Source organism: Ammospiza caudacuta, chromosome 1 (genome assembly GCF_027887145.1).
Source record: "Ammospiza caudacuta isolate bAmmCau1 chromosome 1, bAmmCau1.pri, whole genome shotgun sequence".
NCBI classification, from domain to species: Eukaryota; Metazoa; Chordata; class Aves; order Passeriformes; family Passerellidae; genus Ammospiza; species Ammospiza caudacuta.
Genome location: NC_080593.1, coordinates 82,083,720 through 82,108,886, shown reverse-complemented (window position 1 = coordinate 82,108,886; position 25,167 = coordinate 82,083,720). Strand labels below are relative to the sequence as shown.

At 38.3% G+C, this 25,167-nt stretch overlaps 1 protein-coding gene across 3 annotated transcripts in view; it reads right to left on the bottom strand.

Moving 5' to 3' along the window:
* CTNND2 (catenin delta 2) overlaps window positions 1-25,167 on the bottom strand; it is a 521,421-nt gene that overhangs the window by 389,027 nt on the left and 107,227 nt on the right. For all 3 annotated transcript variants that reach the window (XM_058819679.1, XM_058819688.1, XM_058819696.1), the window contains exon 2: window positions 2,228-2,340. In XM_058819679.1, coding sequence (XP_058675662.1) covers window positions 2,228-2,340 — 113 coding nt within the window. The remainder of the gene's footprint in view (window positions 1-2,227; window positions 2,341-25,167) is intronic.

The window sequence follows — 25,167 nt, the reverse complement described above, 5'->3', positions numbered from 1 at the left end:
GAATAAGCACTTCAGCCAGAGGAATGGAGCAGCACAAAACATCACTTGTCTCCTTGTGGAATGTATCATGAAATTTTGATACTCAGCAGGCTGAGTAATGAACTGTTCAGTATCTGCCAACAGGGAAACTGGGGAAGGGAAGAGTTCACAAGTTTTGTCCTAACTCATGGTCTAAGCATTTTATTCAGTTTTATCAGGAGCGACTGATTCTGCCTTTGGTTCACAGCCAAGTACCTGTTCCTGAAAAGAATGCACTCAAGTCCTTTTTTAGCAAAATTCCTATTGAACACAGTCCCCAACCCCCTAAAAAAACTAGGTCAAGTATATGTCAAAGAATACAATGCTAAAGAAACTTTCTCAAATCTGGATGACCACTGGAAAGTCAGCACAGCAGGCAGAAAGATACCTGACTGCATTTTGTATTTGTGTTAGTTCTAAGCCCCTCTAATGAGGATTTAGAATTTTTTGGACAGAAGATTACTAATTTAATACATATGGGATAAACAACAACCCAACAAAAACAATATTAGATTATTATTTATTTCCTCTTTACATCACTTGCCAAGTCAAAGGACAGCTATCTAACTGTAAGCTTTCAATGTTATTTTTTACAAAACACTCTTTTGGGTATTTCTTAATATGAATTTACTTTAAATGCTAGAAACTGCACATGTAAAACATCTCAAGGCCAATTACAGATATCAAGAATTTGCTTAAAATCTCTTCTGTTATACTATTCCATTATTCTTCTGTTATTCACAGACAGATCAGCAGTCCAATTATTAAACTTCTGGAATAACCGGAGTCTCAGAACTCATTCCAAGTCATCTGACCATGACACCACTGATAACTCTAAAGTATAAATTTATCAATAGGAAAAAGGTTCACCAAGGAAGCATCTCCTGCACAGCAAGAAACTTCCCAACCTTCATACCACTGACTGGAATAATCCTAAAATAACAGCATTATTTAAACATACCTCAGTATTACTCAAACATATTCAGATAACTTTCTTGAAATGCAGTCAAAACATTTTTAAATTAAAATTTAAAGTGCTAAAGAAGCAAACTTGACATGCCAACATAGGCCATGCTTAAATAATTTTAAGTAACTTTCTGTAATGTTAACAAGTCTAGATGGTGACATTATATAAAATAAGAGTTTATCTTAAGGAGTTAATTCTCACCTGATTTATTAAGAATGATACATTTAAGTCAATTTCACGTACAGCTTCTGCTGAATTTGTGAAAGACTCTTCTGACTTCTGCCATTTTCAACTGAACTTGCATTCCATATTTTTGTTACATCTTTGGCATTCTACTGAATAGTTATGGAAAAATCACTCATTTCACTTGATTGAGGGGTGGTTTGAATTGCTTAAACTGAGGAAGCAATCAATGTTTTTTGTAAATTTTGTTACTATTATCACATAAAATTTTGCATTGAGCTTGCCATGTTATACTTAATATTATCTATTCATATTTCCACTGATAAAAGAACACATGCCTATACAACTTATTTTTTCCTTAATTCTTGAAACTCAAGCACCATCATCTTCCATTTTTTAGGTTCACTGAGAAAACAAAGAAACACTTATCAAGAAGCTAAAAAATGAAAAGTCTTCACTTCCATGAAATTCACCAAGAGACCAGTTTCCTTTTGTTACAATTTCTTAAATAAACTTGTCATCCTCCAAACAATGTACCAGAAGAATTTCTTCAAGTAAACCAATATTTAAACAAAGAGAGGGACTTCTCATCTCCTCATGAAGATATAAGATACACCTGACATTTTGAAGACAGGTCAGCAGCTTTACATAATTAATTCCAAAATTTTAATACCTTGAATAATAAAATTGTGGTTAAACGAGTTCACAAAACTTCACAAATCAGTCTCTGCAAGTAGGAAGCTAAAAGTCTTCAGCTGAAAATTAAAGCAGTATTGGTGGTGGAAATAAGTTGCTGATAATCCATTCAAGCTCCAGCAAATCAATGAATTCCAAATAAGACTACTATTTTATTACTGAACAAAAAGATACAAAATTGCAAGAAATTTTCTTTTTAAAAAGCAGGTCATCATGCAAATTTTCAAACTCCACTAAAATCTCATGCTCCCTAGTGTATATTATTTTTACAAAAAAAAAAAAAAATCAAACTTGTTCTCGGTGATGATTCATAACAGCAACAAAGTTTACTAATTATAAAGATATCAACAATTTGTACATTACCTAATGCTGCTCATGCTTCCAGTTTCTGATCCAAGCTTACATCTCTCCAGCTGGCTTGCCACAATCTGACGTTCAGCCTCAAGTTCTCGAGTCAATCTCTCAAACTGCAGTTCCTGAAAAAAATAATTTAAACAATTTGCTTTGACTTCTCTTGAGATTAAGAAGTAATTTCAGCACATAAAAATGAAATTTTAGCAAGAATTATTAGCTTAATGTCTTATAACAGAGTTTTCTTTTTTTCTTTTTTTAACACATTCAAAGTTCACATTTTTGTGGTGACACCTACTTGTTCCTTCCTTTATTCTAACAATGTATGTTCTAGAATAAGACTGTTTATCAGGAAAGGAAATTCTAAATATATTAAATAATTTAACTTACATATTCATGCAGATCTCTCAGTAACACTGAGATCCTAGCAAACTGATCTAAGTGTGATCACAATTAAGTACAATTGGTGTTACTGATAAAAAAAGATGCTAAGTTCTGTGGATAATCAAATTTAAGTTTTCTGCCCTTACACTTAAAAAGATAACCATCACAGTATACACCAGTGAAATAAACTAAATGGAAGGTGTGTTGATATGGCTTGAGCACAGCTTAATTTCTGCAGTTAATGATGTGTAGAAGGGAAGCTCAAGTAGTTTAGGGCAAAAGTTGTGCTCAAATTCCTACCACTAATTAATTTTCTTTTATTCTATCAAGGAAACCAAACCAGTCCTACCAGATAAGATTTATTCACGGAGCTTATAAAGGTACTTATAAAGTGACTTTTTTTATACACAAAAGATTCTTTTTTATTAAATAAAAAGGAAAACCAATATAATTAAAATCTCCACCATTTCTCAAAGGGCTACATTCCTCACATATTGTAGTACTACTTTTTTCAAATAAAGAAATTAAATAACTTTAGGGAGTCATAGTTATTGTGAATTTGTCAAGTGTTGCTGCCCTTTCATTTTGAACATTGCATCATCTTCACAGGTAAACAAAAACATCTCTCCTGCCTCTTTTGTTTAGGTTTGTTGAAGGCTCAAGGAGAAATATCTTGAGAATCCATTTCTTAAATAATTCCCTTATCCACACAAATGAACCCATTATCTCTTTCTCCCTCTATTTTTTTCCAAAACGACGCCCCTGTAATGGAGAGGTGCAGGAGGGAGTCCCTTGAATAACTCCCCAGCAAAGTCCTGCTGGTCAGAACAGCACTAGAAATTACTGGAGTCATGATTTATGCCCACCAAGGGACATTGAAGGACTTAATATCTGAAAGAAAGGAAGAAATGACAGAAATAGAGTAGGATTTGTAAGTGCTCATTTTAAGTCCTACCTAAAACTTCTGACCAAGTAAACAAGGGTAAATAAAGGCCGTACATTTTTCAAATCTCTGAAATGAGGCAAATGATAACTGAAATGTAAGAAGGAACTGGCTGATCATCATTCTGCTTAATCCAGCTGGATCACTCCCCTTTGTTTGTCTTGCTATTGTCATGGAATAATTTTTACCCTGCACTATCAGTAAAGGGGGGCGTCTACATAGGGAATATTCAGCATGAAATAGTCAGTGAATACTTAAATGGCTACTCACTATGTGACAAAGCCTGCTTAAGTGTGAATTTATTACTCCAAACAAATCCATACAGAGTACAAGAATACCACTGAAAGTCAGATTGGTGTAAAGACCAAAACATCACTGTTCATTAAATGTCAACACTGCTGTAGTAATCAATAGTTAATAATATTGTCTGCACATTTTTGTAGTGTACAGCAACACCTTTTGCACTGCTGTCTGAAGACACAATTAACAAAAATCACCTGACAATAATCATCTAATTTCATATATGCCTCCTTCACAGAGAGTATTCCTCTCACCTAGAAGAATCAATTGCCTGAAAAGCTGAAGAGACAGTTTATCGGCTTTCCAAGAGTTATTATTCAAATCCAGATCTTGTTTGCATAAAATAAAACCCTTAATGCAGTAAGTATTGTATTAGAAATATTACTAAATTGTTGAAGAATGAAAAATCAAAGTGGTACAGCATTTGCCATGCCAGCATGCTTAAATCAAAGTGTGTAAGCCTGGAGAAATTATGATAGTATAAAATACCCAAGAAAATCTAACTGAGCATTATGTTTACTTTCAAAATACAAGCAGAACTTTAACAGCTATTCTGTGCCACTGCATTTTTTAAGCCACTTGAGTCTATCTCAACAATGCAAATTGAGGTGCTTAGCATAGGTTTTCACGCAGTCACTTCAGCTCTCACCACGCCAGGTGAGGCAGGTCAGGAGTGCTCTTTGCCATGGCTCAGCACGGGCACTTGCCTGACCTGCCCAGTGAGGAGGTGCAGCTGTCCCCTCAATGCTGCTGAGAGAATGTTAAGCACCAAGAACTCAGGAAGAAATGCTCCTCACTCTCAGTGTTGTCCCACTTGCCTTTGCCTAGACAAAAAAGTTCAGCTCCTTGTGTTGTTTAAGTCTAGTAGGGGTGCAAACAACGGTTCTCTAGTTTCTCCCTTTTGTCCATGCTATCCCAAGTCAACTAAATACAGAAATGCCTCAATCCTATTTTACAGAAATACTTCAAAAGTAAATATTATTCTGCCTTTTTTTTTTTCTTTCTTAAGCTCTCCGGATTGTATGTCTTCTTATAATTTTCTATGCTTTCTATTCCTTCAGTTAATTACTCTGATTGACAACATTTCCAGAAACTTCTGCATTTCCTCAACAAATACCCTTTAGCTATGATTACTTTGTCCCCAGAAGATTTTTTTTCTCATTATTCTAATCTCTAAAATATACTTTTCTACTCTTCACTCTGTCTTTTTTTTCCTACTTACAGCTTTCTGTTCTCTTCTGCCTTCCATCTTTCTTTCATTTCCTAGTGTATTTCATGACTCATCCTCCACTAAATCTCTTTCAGTCCTATTACACAAAGTGCTACTCCAGCAAATGCCCTAAATTGATTGGTTTAAAGAGTTTCTCTCATTCTCTCTCTCCCTGGTTCCTTATTGAGGAAACTCTTCTTTTCTTAAGATGTACAAATTGATGTTTTCTGGTTTCACTGCCCACATAATTTAAGTCCTGCCCTGCAGAGATGATTAGCAAAGGGCAGTTGCATCTACATCACTCCTCAAGCAGGAAGCAAAGAAAGAAATAAGAAAGAAATAACCTCGGGTTTCTAACACATGAAAATGGCTAGACAACATGAACAGGAACTTCACTACTAGCTCTTTAATTGCTACTGTTTCTTACTTAATTATCTTCTGTCAGGTGCCACCAGAAGTTAGAAATGAAAGTAAGGAAACAAAAGACGGGGAGGTGGGATATATGCAGAGCCAAACAATTATAACTTCAAGAATTGTCCCCTAAATTGAATTTAATAAGCAGTTTTCTTTGGTATTCCCTCATGCCCATGAAAAAGGTGCAGGTCCACAGGGTTGCCTTTGGACTGAAAAAAGGAAAGAAGAGTTCAAGTATGATTTGCAAATCTGTTTTCCCTCCATATCAAGAAATCCTGGCAGAAAACAAATTAATAAGCTTCCTTGTCTTTGCTTGGGAAGCAGTGAGAATGACTAATATTTGAATAAATCCATATGTTTAGATTTCAAGCAGCTGTCATGGTGCAAGTAGACAGAAACCAGAAACAGCATTTGCTTACATTTTATAAAAATAATCACTGAACCTGACTCCATCATTTGTATTATTTGTTGTGTTTACAATTACTCTCACCAGTTCATGCCACGTTGTGTTATCTTCACAACTTTCTATTATTTCTCTGAATCAAGCTAATCAGAACATCAAAATTAAAAACAAATTCCTACTCACTGATTATGCAAATCTGTTGTCAAGACAATTGCAGAATGAAGAACAGCAGAAACCACAATGCAACATCAAAATCAATTTACATAATAACATGTCAAGAGCAGCCTCAAGGACTGTGCTGCAAAGGGCAATAATGCCAACACAAAGGCACTACAAAGTGCAGTGACCGGCCTGGCAGTCCTGGCACTTGGCACCAGGAGGGGGTGTGGGAGCGGGAAGCCACCAGAGATCAGAGATAATGATGAGAGTAATCCAGAGAAATCACTCAAGAGAGCAACTTGGAAAGGGAGGAACTTCATGATAACCTTATCAAATTGTTTTGAAGTGATACAAAGTATTTATTCAGGCTAGGGCCTGATGTAATTTATGTTTTAAAAATGGTATTTGTCCACAAACATGGTGGGGTTTATTTTGTAAAAATAATTCATTATTCCATAGATGGCAATTCAATGTACTTTCATTGTGAGCATGAGTTTTGTATTTTATCTATCCTCTGCAGCCACCAACGCTTCAAGCACAATATAAGACTTGAGCCAGGTCATAACATTTCACAGTGATTCAAACAATGAACAAGCAAGAAGGAAATCTTCACAGCCTTTCGACAAGTTAGGAATTCCTGAGCTCAGGGCACACAAACCAGAGGGTATTTTGTTATGTTTTATGCTTTACATCTGAATGGCCATCTACTGTATAGACCCATTTGAATGTTGGGAAGGGAAAAATAGGGCAAAAGAAATTTAGCTGGTATTTGGAGTTGATCTCATTTTACTTTGTCCTTTACAATCTTAAAGTAATCCTTCAATCCTTCCACAAAGAGATGTGTACCATTGCTAAGCAAAAGACATCAAAATCAGTACTGACAGTAAAAAGCAGCTAAAAAACCAACAAAAAAACCCTTAAAAAATCTAAATTTAGGCACAAGAGGCTTGCAAAATTATTGGGTTCCTAAGAATCTTTAGGTCATGACATTAAAAAAGGAGAAGTGTCTAGCCAAATATGCTATACAAAACCTAATTGGGGCACTGGTGATCATTTGAATCTTGAAATACAGACAAATAACAGCACTGATAATCCAGGGTGGGAATCCCTGGTGAGATGAATACAGGAAACCTGATTACAGCTACACAAACAAATAAATTGTCTCTGGGATTGAAGTCTATCAGAGGAATATGTTTAGAAACCACAGAACTTCAAAAAGTACACAGGCGGTAAAAGTGTACAGCATTGGCTCTACCCTTTTGTAACCTGTTAAACAAGACAAAACTTACCTCAATTAACATCACAAATATGTGAATATTCCTAGGCACATCCTATAGCATCATGCACAATTCCACATACTCCACATCTGTACATTCCACTGAATGCCACTACTCAGAGCCATGCTGGCAACAAACTATTTTTAACCTACAGTACCAACCGCACATGAGCAGCAAAAACTGGAGCACGTACTTCCTAAGGAAAAGAGCAAAATCCAGGAAAGTCTAACTTGGCAGAAATATAGGGACAGATATCATCAGACATAAACCAGACCTGACAACCCATCCTGTAAACAGAAGGAAAACAGAGTGTCTTCACGCTTTCAAAATGGGAAAAAACCACCACTAGCAGTGCCCCTAAACAACTGACACCAAATGTTGTTCAAAAGCTTCAAAACTGGGCTTTAGAATGTACCAATCAATACCTTTCACATTTTCTACACTCTCCATTGCTGGTCTGCATTTTCATTTGTTCTGTTCTTACCCTTTCTCACTGGATTGTTTCATGCTTCCATTATACTGAATAACATGAGGGTGATGGAAAAAGCTCACAGAAAGGTAATTATGTAAGCAGAGAGGCAGCAGATTCAGACACTCAGAGGTGGGTATGTATGTTCTTGCAGAATCTTAGTGGAGAGATGACTGCACCTATAAGCAAGTCCAAGTTTCCAGGTAACTAACCTGAAGGAAGCAATTCATACACTGGAGGGCAGGACTACAATTCAGAGGAACTCTGACAAGCTGGAAGAATAAGCCAACAAGAGTGTCATGAAGCTGAGAAAAGAAAAACAAACAGTCCTGCAGAGAGGATGGAATGCCATGTAACAGTACAGCATCTCCCCAGGAAAGACCTGGGGGTGTGGCAGACACAAAGTTATGACTTAGCAGTGCATTCCTGGGGTGACAACGGCCAGCCACTCATTTCACTGCAATAACAAGAGAGCCCCTAGCAGAACAAGGAAAGAATTGAACAAATTATTCCCTTTTATTTGCTGCTCCTTCAGCTGCATCTCGAGTACAGTGGTTGGCTTTGGGCCACCAGGACAAGACATGACGAGATTTTGAAGCAAGATCACCAGAGGGCCACAAAAACGATCAGAAGATTAAAGCGCACATTGTACAACCAGAAAGTGGAGGAATTTGGTTTGTTTAGCATGGAGAAGAGACCATCTAGGGAGGATGTATTTTATAGAATCTCCAAGGCTGGAAAAGACATCCAAGATTAAAAAAGTCCAAGCTTTGACCAAATACTGCCCTGTCAACTAGACCATAGAACTAAGTTACACATCCAGTCGTTTCTTGAACACTTCCAGGGATGACTCTGTTCCAATGCTTAACAACCCTGTCAGAGAAAAAAATAATTCTGATGCCCAATCTTAACCTGCCCTGGCACAGTTTGACACTGTTGTGCCCTTGTCCTCTCACTGGCTGCCTGGAAGAAGAGACTCATGACTTCTGATACCAGAAGAGACTGGTGAGGTGACTCCCTCCTGTCAGGCACTTGTAGAGAGCAACAAGGTCACCCCCGAGTATCCTTTTCTCCAGGCTAAAGAACCCCAGCTCCCTCAGCCACTCCTCGTACAAATGACCCTCCAGACCCCTGACCAGTTCTGCTGCCCTCCTCTGGACACACTACAGCCCCTCAAAGTCATTCTTGCAGGGAGTGGCCCAGAACTGAACACAGGATTTGAGGTGTGCCCTCACCAGTGCTGAGTACAAGAGGACAATCTCTGCCCTGCTCCTGCTGACCACACTATTGCTAGCACAGGCCAGGATGCCATTTGACTTCTTGGCCACCTGGGCACAAGCTGGCTCATGTTCAACACCCCCAGGTAGGTCCTTCTCTGCTGGGCAGCTTTCCAGATGCTCTGCCCCCAGCCTGTAGCTTGGTTGTCACACACTTGCACTTCTTTAAGGCAATTACAGTGAACACATCACCAGGCTCTTGCCAGACATACACAGCAAGGAGACACAGGCAACAGTGACAAGCTGCAATGAAGTAAATTCTAGTTGAACAAGAAGAAAAAGAACAAACAAGCAACAAAAACAGTAATTAAAAAAAATCCAAAACCAAACAAAAAATTAAGGGTCGTGAAACATTGGAACAGGTGAAACACTGGTACACATAGAATTGCCATCCTTGGAGATTTCAAAATCTATATTCACATGTAATCTAACATTGAAGCTAGACTTGGTTGGAGCAGACCTCCAGAGTCTCTTTTAACCTATTTCCTCCATGATCTTAGAACTGATGAGCTCTGAATATTTTTTTCAAGTCTTTATACCATGGTTATTGATTAGATCAGAGGTTACCAAACTCCCCGAACATGATGATTACATACAGACATATTTCACTTGATGTAAATGCTTATATTTTATCAGCCTGAATTCTCTAGCTTATTCCTTCACCTGATTTGACTGCTTTAGTCATCCCATGCTTCTTTACAAGAGATTAGCATGGCATCGAGGCTATTATGCATATGGATTATTTATGGGATAAAGAACTGGTTTGGCTGATTACAGTGTTTAAAAATAAACTATTCCTTCATTTTCATGTAGGATTACTTCAAAGAAGTCCCTTTTATGCCTTTAACAACTTTTATAGAAATAAGGCCCTATTTTATTTTCTATGTTTAGGAATCTCATACAAATATGGTGACAATTGCATTCCATGGCATTGTTTTAGCTCTCTAGGCATTCTGCCCTGTTCCTCTGTGAATTGCAGGCAGGCCTTGCTCTCTGAAGGCACATTGCCCAACTGCCTGGACTTCTGTTCCTAGGCAAATGGCATTATTTCTTTTCCAACATAACCACCAAAATTTTTAAAATTTCAAATGGTCCTTTTTTATCCCATTTTTTCTTCTCTGTTTTATGCTCAGCTTTAGTCTTTAAGCTAACTCTTTTCTTCTTCTCATTAGTTTTTACATCCCTTGCCAACACTCCCAATGGTTCATCACCCACCACGATTGCTGTGCTATTCCACTTCCTCCCATGCAAACTACTTCTATCCATAAAGCAATAAACTCTAAGTAAAAACTTTAGAGTGATAGGACACGATTAGGACTGCTATGAGCTTTCTAATGTAAGTGCTGTACTTCTCCACCCTCTGCAGCAGCAATTTAAGGAGTATGTAAGATAAAATTTGCTTTCTACCTTACCTAACTTTGATCTGCTTTAGGGCTTACTGTTATTATTCATAAAGCTCAATGTGAGAGCAAAACACCTCATCAAAGTGGTAGGTCCTCTCCAAGGAGAGCAAGAGAAGTAGGGTTGCAGGTTAGTAACAGACCCTGACTCTTCAGTCTCACACTGGCCAGAGCTTGTAATTCTCATTTACTTCTCAGCTGTCCAAGCATATGTCTAAGTGGAAAAGGGTAATTCTATTTACAGTAGCAGCTCTTGAAGCCTGACTTTAGATTTTCAGCAAATCTAATAGACAAAACTGTGGACTGATGGATTTTTACTTTGATTTTCCAATACATATCTGCAGAGTTATTTAATTAAGATGGAAGATGCTTAATTATACATATATTTGTATATACTTTAAAGACATGTGGAAAGGAAGTTGAATGACATGGTCACAAAACGTGAAACTTCTAAAAATGTCCTAGACATTGAAGCACTGAGAAAGCCTTTTTTGGTTCTGACAACGTCCTCAGGTACTACTTTCCCTTTCTTATCTGATTAGATCTGCGCTCTGTTGGGCAATGTGCCAAGATGCCAGCAATAGCTGCAGAGCTGTCAGAGCACACACCAACACATGTGCACACCAGTGACACACACAACTTCTTGACCAGTCTGTCTACGTCCTTGGAGATCTGAAGTCTTCTACATCATTTTATTCATGGACTTCTCCAGTTCCCTATCTATATGCCAGAGAATGCACATCATCCTAGGCACTGAGAACAGATGGAGAACCAGCACGATAAATCATTAGCTTTACAATTGCCCAAAATGGTCTAAATGAACAGCCAACTATTCTCTTTCTCTTCTCCTACTTGAATTGAGGAAATTATTCTGGTGAATAATTTTTTCTTTTGATTTTCCTCATCTTATAAGAAAAACTTATTTCTCAACACAGATACAGAACCACAGAATCACAGAATTTCTAGGTTGGGAAAGACCTTTAAGGTCATCAAGTCCAACTCATGTTCTAACACCTCAACTAGATCATGGCACCAAGTGCCACATCCAGTCTTTTTTTAAACACATCGAGGGATGGTGACTCCACCACCTCCCTGGGTAGATGATTCCAGTATTTGACCACTCTTGCTGTAAAATACTTCCTACCTAATTCTAGCCTGTATCTCCCTTGGCGCAACTTGAGATATAGACTGCAAGTACGGCATATCCAAGAACACACTCCATAATTTGCAATAATCCCTGAATTTATGAATTAATTAGGATACTAGATCTGAATATTTCCATGAGTAGCTATTAAAAAGCTGGTCATTAGCAAGTTACTAAGAGATTCAAAAGTTATCTAACAAAGCAAGATGGGCCTCTTTTTTGAAGACAACCTAGCACATGCAAATGAATACCTATAGGATTTATTTTTTCTTGTCTTGAGACTAACAACTTAGAAGCTTGATTTTCTGCACACTTGAGACATGTAGTTAGCTGCACTAACTTAATGTGGATGCACTTTCAAATAAATAAAGGATTACATCAAAATTGTAAATTCAGCTCAAATACAGAGATGTTCATAAACAAAAAATCTAGTATTCCGGCTGACAGTATATTGATTAGTCAAATAATTAATTTATTTCTGCTACTAAGTACTATTAAGTGCTAAAGAAAAAAATTCCCAGCATGGGTTAAAAAAAATTTGAACTCAAGGACTGCAAACCCTTGAGATTTTCACATTTTCTTCACAGATGATTCTATGGCAGTAGCAGTTAACTTTAATAGCTTTTGAATATTTCCTCTTTTATTGTATCTTTTATTACAAAGAAGAGAACTAGTAAAATAATTAGGCAATTCATCCCTTTTCTGGCTACCCTACGGAAATACTACAGTTTCATGAAATTCCCAACAGATTCATATTGTTCCTTATGAAAGAAAAAAGCAATTAGTAATGAAAATGTTAGTTTTAAGAAGTATCATTATGATCTTATTCTTCTAATTTCTGGTATGAATAGCTCATCTTTTCAACAAAGTAAAAACGTTTCCGTGATGAAATTACAGGCTTAAAATCACCTGTTTGAAAACAAATAGGTAAGGAACATGTACCTCAGGGTAACATTTATAATATGGGGAATGATACGTAGGGAAAGAGCTTAGAACCAGTAAAAGAAACAATCTCACTGAATAAAAATTCCTTTTATGAGTTGACATATGGGTTGACACAGTCCTGAGTTGGCAGAGATGTAGTTTGAAAGATGGGTACAAAATGCAATAGTTCTGAGAGTCTTCAATTACCCCAACACTTGGTACAAAAAACAAAATAAAGTAACATGAAAAGGTGGCACATAAGCTGAATTTTAGATAATATCATACACAGATGCTTGGGATGCCCACAGGAAAAGACTAAATTCTTGACTTGGTCAAGCAAGATAGTTTCACATCTTGCAGCTGAGAAGCCAACCTTAGTGATCATTCTGTCTTTGAATCCAACATCCCCACGGAAAGCAGAGCATCTGCCAGTTAGGAATCACATAAAAAGATAATATCATACACAGATGCTTGGGATGCCCACAGGAAAAGACTAAATTCTTGACTTGGTCAAGCAAGATAGTTTCACATCTTGCAGCTGAGAAGCCAACCTTAGTGATCATTCTGTCTTTGAATCCAACATCCCCACGGAAAGCAGAGCATCTGCCAGTTAGGAATCACATAAAAAGAGAATACTTTAAGAAAAAAATATCAAAATTTTTGCTTAAAGCTAAAAGTAAAGTATTTATAGACAGCAGGGAAAATAATTGTTGGAAGTGTACGATGAATATACAGAATCAAGGCAGTGTATCAAGAAAAGGTCAAGACACAGAAGGTTAGCAAGGGCAAAGGAAGCTGTTACCAAAAAAAGCCCTTTTTCTGAAAGCTGAAATTATCTTCAAGTGAAGAAAATACAGTAGTGTAAATGTTGACAGGTTAAACATAAGAATACAAGACAACACGATTTGATTTTAAAGGACAAATAGCCAAAAGCATCAAAGCAACCAACAAATATTTCTCCAAATGCATCAGGAGCAAGAATCTGCCTGGAGAGTCTGTAAAACCACTGGTGAGGATATAAAAGGGCTCACTGAAGAGAAACCAAATGAATCCCTCATGGAGATTTTTACTATTTTATGGGAAATTCTTGTGCTAAGAAATCATTGAGGGAGTCTTATCAGAGGATCTGCCCGAAATTGAAGTGAATAGGTCATGAAACAAACTGACAAAACAACCTGTAGCAAATTGAAGATCAGATGGTATTTCCTCAGTAGTTCTAAGAAACTAAGAAATACACAGCTTAAAATTATAAGACACTGAATGTAAGGCCAGTTTCAGGGGGATCTAGAAGACTACAGACTAGCAAGCCAGATAGTCTTACTGGAAAAATTATCAGTCTGTAACACAGAAGAGAATTCGTGTCCCTAAGATAAACATGAACAAGTTATCTAGAAGGCTTCTGCGTGGATAAGTTTTTCTTGAACAGGAAGTCAAATGAGGAAATAAATTGTAAATTCTCCCAGCTGAAGGTGTCCACCAGTGAAGTTCTGGTGCCATGTTCCACTGTTTAATACATATAGAATGATTTGAAATAAAGAACAAGCAACAGGTCAACAAAGTTAGGCAACAATAAAAAGTTATGGAGGACAGTGGGGCTGAAGGGCAACAACACTTGACCCTTCTGCATTATCAGTGGTTTGCCATTTGCTTTGCTGTTTCTTTTTGACGCAGAGTTTTGGGGCCTGTTGTTACCCAAGAAGAGAGGCTGACTGCCTCAGCCTTTTCTGTGCCATTTTTGATGAACTCACTGGCTCTTGGCAGCAGAGCTGTATCTTTCTTGTACTCCTACTTGCTAACATACTTGCAGAAACTCTTAAGTTATTATCTCTTGCTGCTTTGAGTTCCAGCTGGGCTTTTGCCTTCCTAATTGCATCTCTGTACACTGAAGCAGTACCTCTCTATTCATCTGTGGAAGCTTGTCCCCTTTTGCAGTGCTCCAGTGCTCCTTTTCTCATTTGAGCTCTTTTGGTAGCTTGGTGCCTTTCCAACTGATTTCTTTTTATGTCTGCTCCTTTTCCTGCTTAGGGGGATAGACTGCTCTTTTGTACTTCAAGAAGCAGCTGCACTGGGAAATCTCCCAACATTCCTGAGCTTCTTTGCCATCCAAGACAGGTTCCCATTGGATCCTTCCTAGAAGTTCCCTGACTGAGTTGAAATCTGCTTTTCTGAAGTTCAGGTCTTTATTTGATCACTTCTCCTCCTCAAGTCCTTGGCCTCTATGCTCTTACAGTCTCTGCAGCTGCTGTTGACATTTTTATCTTCCAACATGTCTTTACTGGTAAACATTCGGTCCAGGAGAGCACTGCTGCTAGCTGGTCCATCCACAATGACATGAAGGAGCTGTTGCCAACACATCCTGGAAATATCCCAGATTGTTATGCACCATTGTGCTGTTTTCCCAGAATGGCTGAATTCCCTCTTGAGAACCAGAGCCTGAGGCCTCCTTCAAACGAAGATTTGACCCACCTCTTCTTCCTCACCTAGGTCCATAGCAGGCACCATGAGATTTCTCTCATAGCTCTTATTTTGACCCAGGAACACTCTACTGAATTGAAAACAGATGAAAGAAAATGAGTCTTTATGTAACAGGCATGCTTGTGATGGTTACTAAGTACATCATAACTTCACTGGGTCGTGGAAACCTGAAAAGAGGTGGCTCTTGAGAATTGTAAGGCACTACCACATATTGTAGTCCTGTTCTTGCTCTTTAGTTAGCATTTACTTGATGTCATCAGTGAAGACAGTTTATCCAACCAACAATGGCTGTTCTTGCTAGTGAAACATACATTTACTGCCACCAAACAGATACCAGAAAACATAACGTATCAGGTTTTTCTACAGAATAGATTTTCATCCTTAAAACATCCAGATCGGGAATCCAGGCTATTCTTTCAAAAAAAACACTAAACAGATTTTACTGCTGAGTTCTCAAACAATCAATCAGAAATATTCCAAATTTGTACTACTCATTGTAAATAAAGCAATGAATACAACAGAATAGTTAAATATACTGGACTGGATTTGTGGCTATGCCTCTGGGAGATCAGACACACAAGCAACACTTGCTGCACTCCAGAATTACCATGCCTCACTAAGACAACTGTGCTGCTTCCACAATTACAGCACAGATTTCAGTTCAAAGACTACTCAGTTGTCACCAAAATAATGTCAAGGAAACTGTCAGTAGACAAAAAAAAAGAAGCATCTCTACAGGGATGCTCTTTACAGAAGGAATATCAAAATTATTCCTATGATACAATTATAAAATAAGAGAGCCATAAGAATCATTGTTACTGTCATTGATTCAGAGGAAAAACAAGAGGGAAGAGAGAATGAGTAGAAATAATGAATGAATAAATTTGTTGTACGACTTCAATCAGAATATTTCATTGATAGTATTGTGAAAGTCACCTGAAATTTAAGTCTTTATTACAGCAAAACACAGTCATCAAAACTGCATCTATCCATGTGGAACTGGGTTCCTGCTAGGAACCTTCTAGCAGTGTTGATAACAAGTCCAAGACCTGTCTCAAAAAATGCATATTACTAAAGCCCCTGATTCCAAATGCAGACTAAGCAGGGAGGAGTTGCAACTCCCTTTTTAGGAAAAAAAAAAGGTTCATGATGTCACAGAATTGAAAAGGAAAGGCAAAGTAAATGGAAACAAGCCATGCATGCAAAATTTTAAACTCAGTGTTTTAAGTGAATTTAATGGCAGAGAGGCAATTCAAAATAATTTCCAGACATGGTTTCCAGGCTGCTGTTTAGAGCCATACAGTTCCTTACCCTGCCTCCTCATCTTAAATCTGACATCTCTTCCCCCAGTGGGAATTTGGACTGGGTAAAATGAGGCCTCTCTCCTCCCCACACCTGGCAGCAGCTGAATGCCACACATATCCATCCCTTCTTCTGTGACTCCAGGCACCGTTTCCATGACAGCAACAGGAAAGTCATTTCAAACTGGCCTGGGAGGGAGGGAATGAGAATCACCCCTCCAGCAGAGCTCCCCCTCACCTCCCTGGACAAGGCATTCTGAGAAACCAGGGACAAGAGTGAAGCTGATTGCACATTCCAGGAGGGACCGAGGGCCCAGCAGCACCATGCAGCCTGAGAACCTCTCTTTGTGCCTGGTGAGAGCTGCTGAGGTCCAAGCCCATGTGATGTGGTGGATGGTGTGCCCAGCTTTGCTGGTATGTGGGAGCAGATCTGGGATGGGCAGAAAGCATTTGGCTCTCCTGCCCTCCAAGAACACTTTGATTGTACAGCAGATGGATTTCTGGCCATTCCACGGCTGAGGGGAAGTGGAGATATGTACTTGCTATGAACTGAAGCAGCACAAGGGGAACATTGTTTCTGCTTCACAAATCAGAAATACCAAACCCATGGTACCAAAGTTTTAGCTGTATTTTTCAGCATCTCAGAACTGTGTATGTGTTGGGATTACCCGTCAAAGCCATATGATTTGCAGAGCCAAACATCTCAAAGACAGAAATGAGATGCGATGTGACACTTCTGAATGATCTTCGCTAGCCTGAAATAATGAGAATCTGGAACTGCAATCTCTGCTTACACGACAGAACTAAGATGCAAGATTACTCTGTCTGTTTCCAGTCCCCAGCCTGCTCACAAGCCAGGATGTAAAGCATCAGCACTAGACATATGCCCTAACCACGCATGGCAGGCACCTTTAAAGGATCACAGAAGTGTGGAGGTAGGTAGGGGCCTCTGGAAGCCTCCTTGTCCAACTCACAGAGGGCCACACTGAGCAAGCTGCCCAGGACCATGTCCAGGTAGCTTTTGAATATTTCTAAAGAAGAAGAACCTACAATCTCTCTGGGCAACTTGCTCCGATGTTCAGTCACTCTCCCAGTAATGGTGCGTCTCCTGGTGTTCATACAGTGTCACTGTCACATTTTCTGAAAAATCCCTTTGCCATGATTTCTTCTCTTGGGAGTTGAGAAGCCTCAGAGACAAATGTAAATAATAATTATCTGACTCACTTCTCCTGTGTTTGCTGCTTTGGAATGTGGTTTGGACATTGTTTGCCAACAGGTGCATGTTTGATTGGTATCATGGGAATTGTTTTTATTTAATGACCAATCACCATCAGCTGTGTCAGATTCTGAGGAGTTAGTCATGAGTTCTCATTATCATTCTTGTTAAGCCTTCTGTCTATATCCTTCTCTTTCTTTAGTATAGTTTTAGTATAGCATTCTATCATATCATATCATAATAAATCAGCCTTCTGAGAACATGGAATCAGATTCCTCATCTCTCACCTCATCCTAGGGACCCTCACAAGCTCAACACATACAGCACCTTCTGTGTTTCAGTTTGTGTCCACTGGCTTTGGTCCTGTCCCTGGGCATCACTGAAAAGAATCTGACTCCCTCTTCTTTGCACCCTCTGTTCAGGTGTTTGTACATTTTGATTACTTCCTTCCTCAAGCCTTCTCATCCCCAGGCTGAACAGTCTCAGCTCTCAGCCTTTCCTCAAAGGAGAGATGTCCCCTTCATCATCTTAAGTGGCTCTTTGCTGGACTCCCTCCAATATGTCTGTATCTGTCTGGAACTAAAAACCCCAGAACTGGACCCAGTGTTGAGGTGTGGCCTTACCAATGCTGAGAGGAGGAGAAAGATCACCTTGACCTGCTGGCCACACTCATCCTCCTAAGGCAGCCAAGAACACTGGTTACCCTCTTTGTCACAAGGGCATATTTCTGTCTCATGCTCAACTTGATGTCCACTAGGACCCCTCGGAGCTTTTTATGGCAAAGCCACTTGTCAGCCAGGCAGCTCCCAGCGTGTCCTGGTGCATGGAGTTACTGGGCACAGCCCTGTCTGAAACCAACCTTATCAAGGTTACTGAGGCAAACACATCACCTCAGAAGCAGCAAAATTTGACCAGACAGTTGTCAGGCACACTGTACTAGGTAAATTTTTTTTGTGCCATCAAAATTATTTTCCCTCTCAGAACACTTCTGCAGTAAAAGAGAGATCTTCTAGAATTTTTCTCTATCTAATCAGAGTGAGAGGTGTACCTTCTTCCTAGTGTGCCTGAGGGCTAGGAATGGCTAAGATATCAGATTATATCAATTTAGGAGAATACTGTTTTATTTTCTGAATTGATCATAGATGGTTCAACTTGTCTTACCCTACAAAGTTTATTCCTCTCATCTCACAGACACTCTAATTTAAACAATAGCCTGTGCCATGCAAAACACTAACTTCCCCTAGTCTGATAGCTGCACTGGATCCAGTCCTGAGAAGCCTCTTTGCTCAGAAAGTCTGGCTCCTTGGATTCAGACCCTTTCGAGGAGAGTCTCACCAGACTGGAATACACAAGTACCAGAAACATTTGCAATGCTAAACTGTAAGAATAAAAGAAAAGCTACTTAATTTTCTGGACCTGTTCTGTTGTCTATTCCTTCTGTATTTTACATTATCCAATCATGTGACAAGCAAAATGTGACATCAAACTGATTTAGCAAGTGCTAAAAATTTATACAGCAAGTTCCTCTCTGTCATAAAAAGGGAAAGTATATATTTAGTGTACCAAAATCAGGATTTTGAACCAAATTTCACCCCTGCTGAAGCTTTCTTATTATTGTGTTACTTTCCCATCCCTAACGCTTGATTCCTATTTAGTACAGACTGGGTTTTTTTATTTCATGGCTGGCAAAGTGTGTTTCCTTTCCAAAAGCAAAGTCACTGAAATTAGAATGAAAGAAATAATTTAATGGGATGCACTTTACTTTATTTCCTCAAACAAGAGACTGCATTGACCAGGAAAGACATTTCTCTGGCTCATATCCACTGCAGAGAACAGCCAGAAAGAGAGAGACAGAGAGAGAGAAATACACCATACCCTCCCTTGAATACATTCATGAAAAGTGGGCAGAGACCTTGCAACAATGTTTGGGATGTCTTTGACAGCATCATTGGAATATAAAGTGACTCTAACCACTTTTCACGTCTTTTTTTGGAAGAGCAGTCCTCCAACAGTGTAATACCACTTAAAGAGGAGGACTTTGAAAATTAAAGCCTTATAAATCAGTTTCCTTCCTTTTAAGCAGCTTCACAAACACTGCAGACAGTTTCTACCTTTTGTTCCTCCAGCTCATGTTTGATACAGGAGACGTGCAAGGAGCCTTTATGGATTCAGTACTTGCATAGGGTACAGTCTCTACATACAATCCTAACTGAAGTTTGGCACCTGGATTATGGTCAGGACTGGACAGAGGGGAACATAACCTCCTGGAGGTAAGCCAAAGTGCATAGGGTTTGGTTATTGTAGGCTTTCACCTTCCTTGCCTGCATTTACAGAACACATCTCCCAAGCCAGTGACACAGGTTTTGTACCTGCCAGCGAATTTTCTACACACCGCTGCTTTGGGCATGTTTGTGCCACGCTGGACCATCACTTTCCTAGGAAGACAGAATGACAGGTGTCTCCATAGCAACTGAGTACACATGGCTCTGGATACAGCACCTCACATAAATATCTTGCAACTATGCGTTCCCTTAAAGAAAATACTCTACAGTTAGAATTCCACTAAAATGGAAACTACAGAATTATTTACAGTGAAACAAGCTTAAGCTTGAGAAGCAGTCATGTGAGAAATAACACTCCAAATAATGGATAGCACAAAAACTATGTGACCTAAATTATAATTTCAAATATTTCTAAATGAGAAAGCTTTGGATAACTCAAACAACTGCAAACACTGAAAATGCTAACTTTCTAATGACAATGACTGTATGCAAATGATCTAATTACAAACATCAACACACAATGCCTTGTTGAAAAACAGGGGGAAACATTTTGAGCAGCTTAGGAAGAAGAAAAAATTACACTTTGAAAATACTATCATGCATATGGAATAATGAGGCCTCATAATAAATGCTGCATCTTATTTACTAAAATTTTGCTGTTTGATTCAGATGTTAATTTTGTGCTGCATTAAATGAATAGCAGATAAACCCCCTTTCCTTTAAATGTTCACATCAGCTTCAAAATTATAGTTTAATACATTTTTTGAATTAATCTTACAAAGCACTGAATTTAAATTTGCAAGCTGTGTTGATTTAGAATTTTAAGGAGTTCTAGTAGTGGGAATGAAAAGAGACAGGAACAGAAAACAGACAGAGGATGCCCTACCCATGCCAACAGGACGTGATGATAGAACAGCTGGATACACTACCACTTTTAATAATACATCAATGGATCTGAAGAACAATGACTCATAAGTTAAACATCTGTCTAAATATTTTCAGTAATTATTGATACATTTTATATTACATAGATCAAGTTGAGTCAACATTCTATTTCAGTAATTTTAGGAGTAGATATACTTCTGGCACACACAGAGCAGAAGATAAAAATCAAAAGTAAAAGTTATTCAGTTAGATAAACCTAAAGGCTTTTTTTTTTCCTAAGGGGGACATTTGAAAAGTGTGCAATTTATCTTCTTCTGCCTGTGAAGGTCTGAAGTATCCAGTCACACTGCAAGAATACCCTGTTGTATGTCAAAACCATAAAGCAATTCATCCACTGTAGTCAAACCTAGCACTTCAATATATTTGGAAAGAAAGGGTAGGGGAAAAAAAAAAAAAAGTAAAAAATCCTGCAGCTAAGGCTGCAAAATATGGATGGCTGCTGCAACAGGTGAACTGTTTTGCAAGATTAGCAGCCTGCCATAAAATCCTTCTTTGTAAGAGGGCAAACCACAACACGACAGTAGATAAACTCTATTACAGTGAATTTAAGTACGTGTGACCATGTAGACAGAATAAGCCAAACATCTGCCCATGCTTTTTTCTATACTTTGTTGATGTTGCTATCATCTGGACACATTATCCAAATGTCCCCTGAAACCATGTATTGCAATTTCCATCAAATGCTATTACACCTGCTGAAGAGGGCAGAACTGATCGACTACAGCTTCTCCTGCTGTTGAGCTCAGCCAACAAGCTGTTTCTGAATCCTGCTCATGTTTTGGTAAACTGAGCCAAATTGATTTTGTTTGTAAACTGATTTTTTTAATTAGTTTTCAAACTATTTTTTAATACTGTTTTTCAAAGCTATATTGTGCCTTACTAGTGCATGCTTCAAAACTTCAACTAAAATCAGTATGAGGTGAATGACAAAAATCATAATGAAAATTGATTCCTTTATATATAAAAGAAATAGTATGTCATGCACAAAGATATTCTGAAACAATAAGGACAGTGCTGCCAAACAGTAATGACCGGGCCTCCCATTCCCAGAAAAACTTTCAATCTGTTCACAATGCTTGTATATAATTTCTTTTTTTCCAAATTCCCTTTCAAATATACTGATTTTTAGATGGAAGAGCATATTAGAGGTTTTTTAATAACCTACTTTGCCATTCAGAAAAATCAATCGTAAAATGCCAAGTCCCAATGGTGACTGTCCCAAATCTGCATCTGACTTCTCCATCCAAATAACAAAATGGCTAATTATTCTTTTAAAGCATTCCATGAACATTAACAGTAAATGTTTAAAGGAAGGAAAGACAGCAAAACACAAGGAGGTTGTGTAAGAACTTGGAAAATGCACCTAGGTCCAAATAGGAATTTCACTGATTTTATGGACAGCTGTTTTACAAGGGCCAGTACTAATTAAAACTTAGGTTCTGTCTCTTTCCTGTCTTAAAAATGTTAAAAGATTACATTAGGAGGCCCATGTGCAATAAAAGCCCAATCATAAGGCATTTTAGAGTTTGTCTAAACAGATATCGAGAGTCTATCTGGAGGTCACAGCCAAGAAGGCAGTTTCTTTATCCTGCAGCTCTACCCTGCAGCTATGCCACAGCCAGCCTTACTTGTATGACTTCCTAACCCAAAGCAGTTATTAACAAGTGTCCAGGCACTGCCTTTAGCCATTTATCCAAGCTTATTTTCATTTTAAGGCATTATAACACTGATGCCAAAGAACTAAAAATAAGAACAGAAAAACAGTTGAGATTATTGCTACCAGACTTTCTGAGTAGAAGCCCCTGAACACACTACAGAAGGAAGCAGTGTAATGAGATACTGACAGTCAAATAATGTCATAGATTTTAAGCATGCAAAACTGATAGCAGGGCACTAACTAATAGTATGAGTCAATAATACCTGAAATCTTAAAATAAACAAAATAGCAAATAAATCACATTTTGTTTGGAAAAAGAAAATCAGAAGCTTTACTCTTCATGCATATATAGACAAAATAACCCTTTTTAGATGGCTGCAGGTGCTATTTGTACATGCATTCCTGTTTAGGAGTAAATGAGTCCACTTATATCTAATGCTGCATTTACCACAGCCAAATATGTAATTTCCAACCATTTCAATAACTCAAAAAGAACTCAGAATTTCATTATAAAATAATTTCAGACACACGATTCCTAATGAAAAACAACAAACAGTTCAACATATAATATCAGACAAGAAAATTACACCCCTAACTCAAAGAACTCTTCAAGAATGTAGCAAGACCCATTCATAACACATCCGAAGAGAATGGCAGGAGTGAACACAGAGCAAAAGTTTGGGAGAAGAAAGAAAGTGGTGCAGCAATGCTAGAATCACTGCTGCACTTGTTTACTCCCAATGCACCAATTATTCCTGGGGAAAAAAGCAGAGAGAAAGTAATGACAAAGAAAACGTTCTGTTGCATAAGCCACAGGAGAGAACTCAGTCAGGAGACCATGGAAGTAAGGCCATCCTGGAGCCTGCCAGAACAGACACCCTCCCAACTGCTTGACACTTCCTCAGTGGTCTGAGATCAACCAGGGAAACACTTCTAAGCACATAAACATTTAACCCCAATCTGATTTTAACATCACCTAGTTCCCAGAAACACTGGCTGCTTAGCACGCTAACCAAACTTGTCAAGTTGCTTCTGGGTTTTACTCTCTAGAAAAGCACAGAAGTGCAAACTCAAGTCAGGGGTGTCAAGATTTTTCAGCTCAGATGCTGCCAGCTCACTAGCCTGGTACCTGACCATCCAGGTAGTAACAGAAATGGCCTCAAGTTGCAATGCAAGGGGCTGTCCTCCACTTGAAAATGTCCTCTACGTGAGCACTAGAAAATGATGGGCAGCTGCTTTGTAACTTGTCTAAACATCATAGCAAAGACACTCCAAAGTATGTAGAATTTTACTATTATTCAAAACAGTAAACATCTTGTCTTATAAAACACCTTCACTTGTCTTCATGTTAGCAGTGCAGTAACATGGATGACAAAGGAGCCACAGCCAAATTTATTCCCCCTATTTTTCCTCAAACATCACCAAGCACGTTCACAAGGCTGAGATGCCTTGTGTCTTTCCAGATGGCAAGGCTATAAATAAAATTTCATATACTTGAAGTAGACTCCTGGTATTTCCAGAATATTAGTTCAGGTAACATTTTCTGCAAAGAGATAAATTCACATGTGTAATGCACATGCTCTGAAGCAATGCTATTGTGTCTGTGTGCAAGTCATCAACAACACATGAACAAACTGGCAACATTTAAAAAAAAATCTGTCATGACAGCCGAAAGAAGAGAACCTAAAGATAGAAGTGTCAAGAAGCTGTTATCACAAGAGTTTATCCATTAAAGGAAATCCTGTAACTTTTAAGGAAAATTTTCAGGTAATCCAGCAGATAGTGTATTGCCATAGTCCACAGGAAAAAGATGAACTTTGCCCATTCCATTTGAGTGTAACCCAGTCCTGAGACACCCAAAGGGACATTGCAAAAGTGCTCTGGGTCTCATTCAAGGTGTGATAGATGTATAAACCCTTCTGCTTTAATCTTTCCTTGAAAATGTCTATACATTTTTACTGCACTGTTAAAACAACAGCAGCCTTTTTTCTTTAGTTGGAAGGACCAATTTGTCAGCTAGATGTCCAAATGAAAAATATCACCACCTTTGAAGACTTTACTTTTTGTTTCCCCCTTCCCCTTACCTGCCTCCCTGAAGCTGTGACCTAGTGTTAGCTCTTCAGCACAGAACTACAGCTACCAAGCAAATGAAGTTCTGGCCTACCCCATCAATGGAATCAAGGAGCATCTGTCTGATTTACACCAAATTCTCATTGTACAAAATTTACAGTATAAGCCAGACAGCTCATACGGTATTAGTAATAACTTATTTATTATATGCTGCACAGGTTCATTATGATAATTTAACACTAATTTAAAAATATACTTTAAACTACTATTAAACACAGTGAAAACAAAAGACCGTCAAACTGAAAGACACTGTGAAAATAACAATTTGTTAGGACTAATATTGTGTGAAATGACACTTTTCAAAGACAGACAACTTGTGCAAAGAGCACTGAGGGAGTACATAGATGCACATTCCACGTAAAGTCCCTATTTAAATACAGAGCAAATACGGACATAGCTAATTTTGATATCATTCTTCATTTAATTCAGCACTGTAGTTGTATGTACATGGGCTTTAAAAAAACTGCAGAAGCTTGTTTAAGAGGGGCAATGGCACTTGAAAAACCCCATTAATAGGTATGCTAAAAAAATAGGTAAATAACTTTTTTTTAGTGGTAAATACTTATTAGAAACAAAGTACATAGAGTACCCAGAGCAATAACTATATTACAGCTGTAAAGTGAACAAAGTAGTTATTTCATC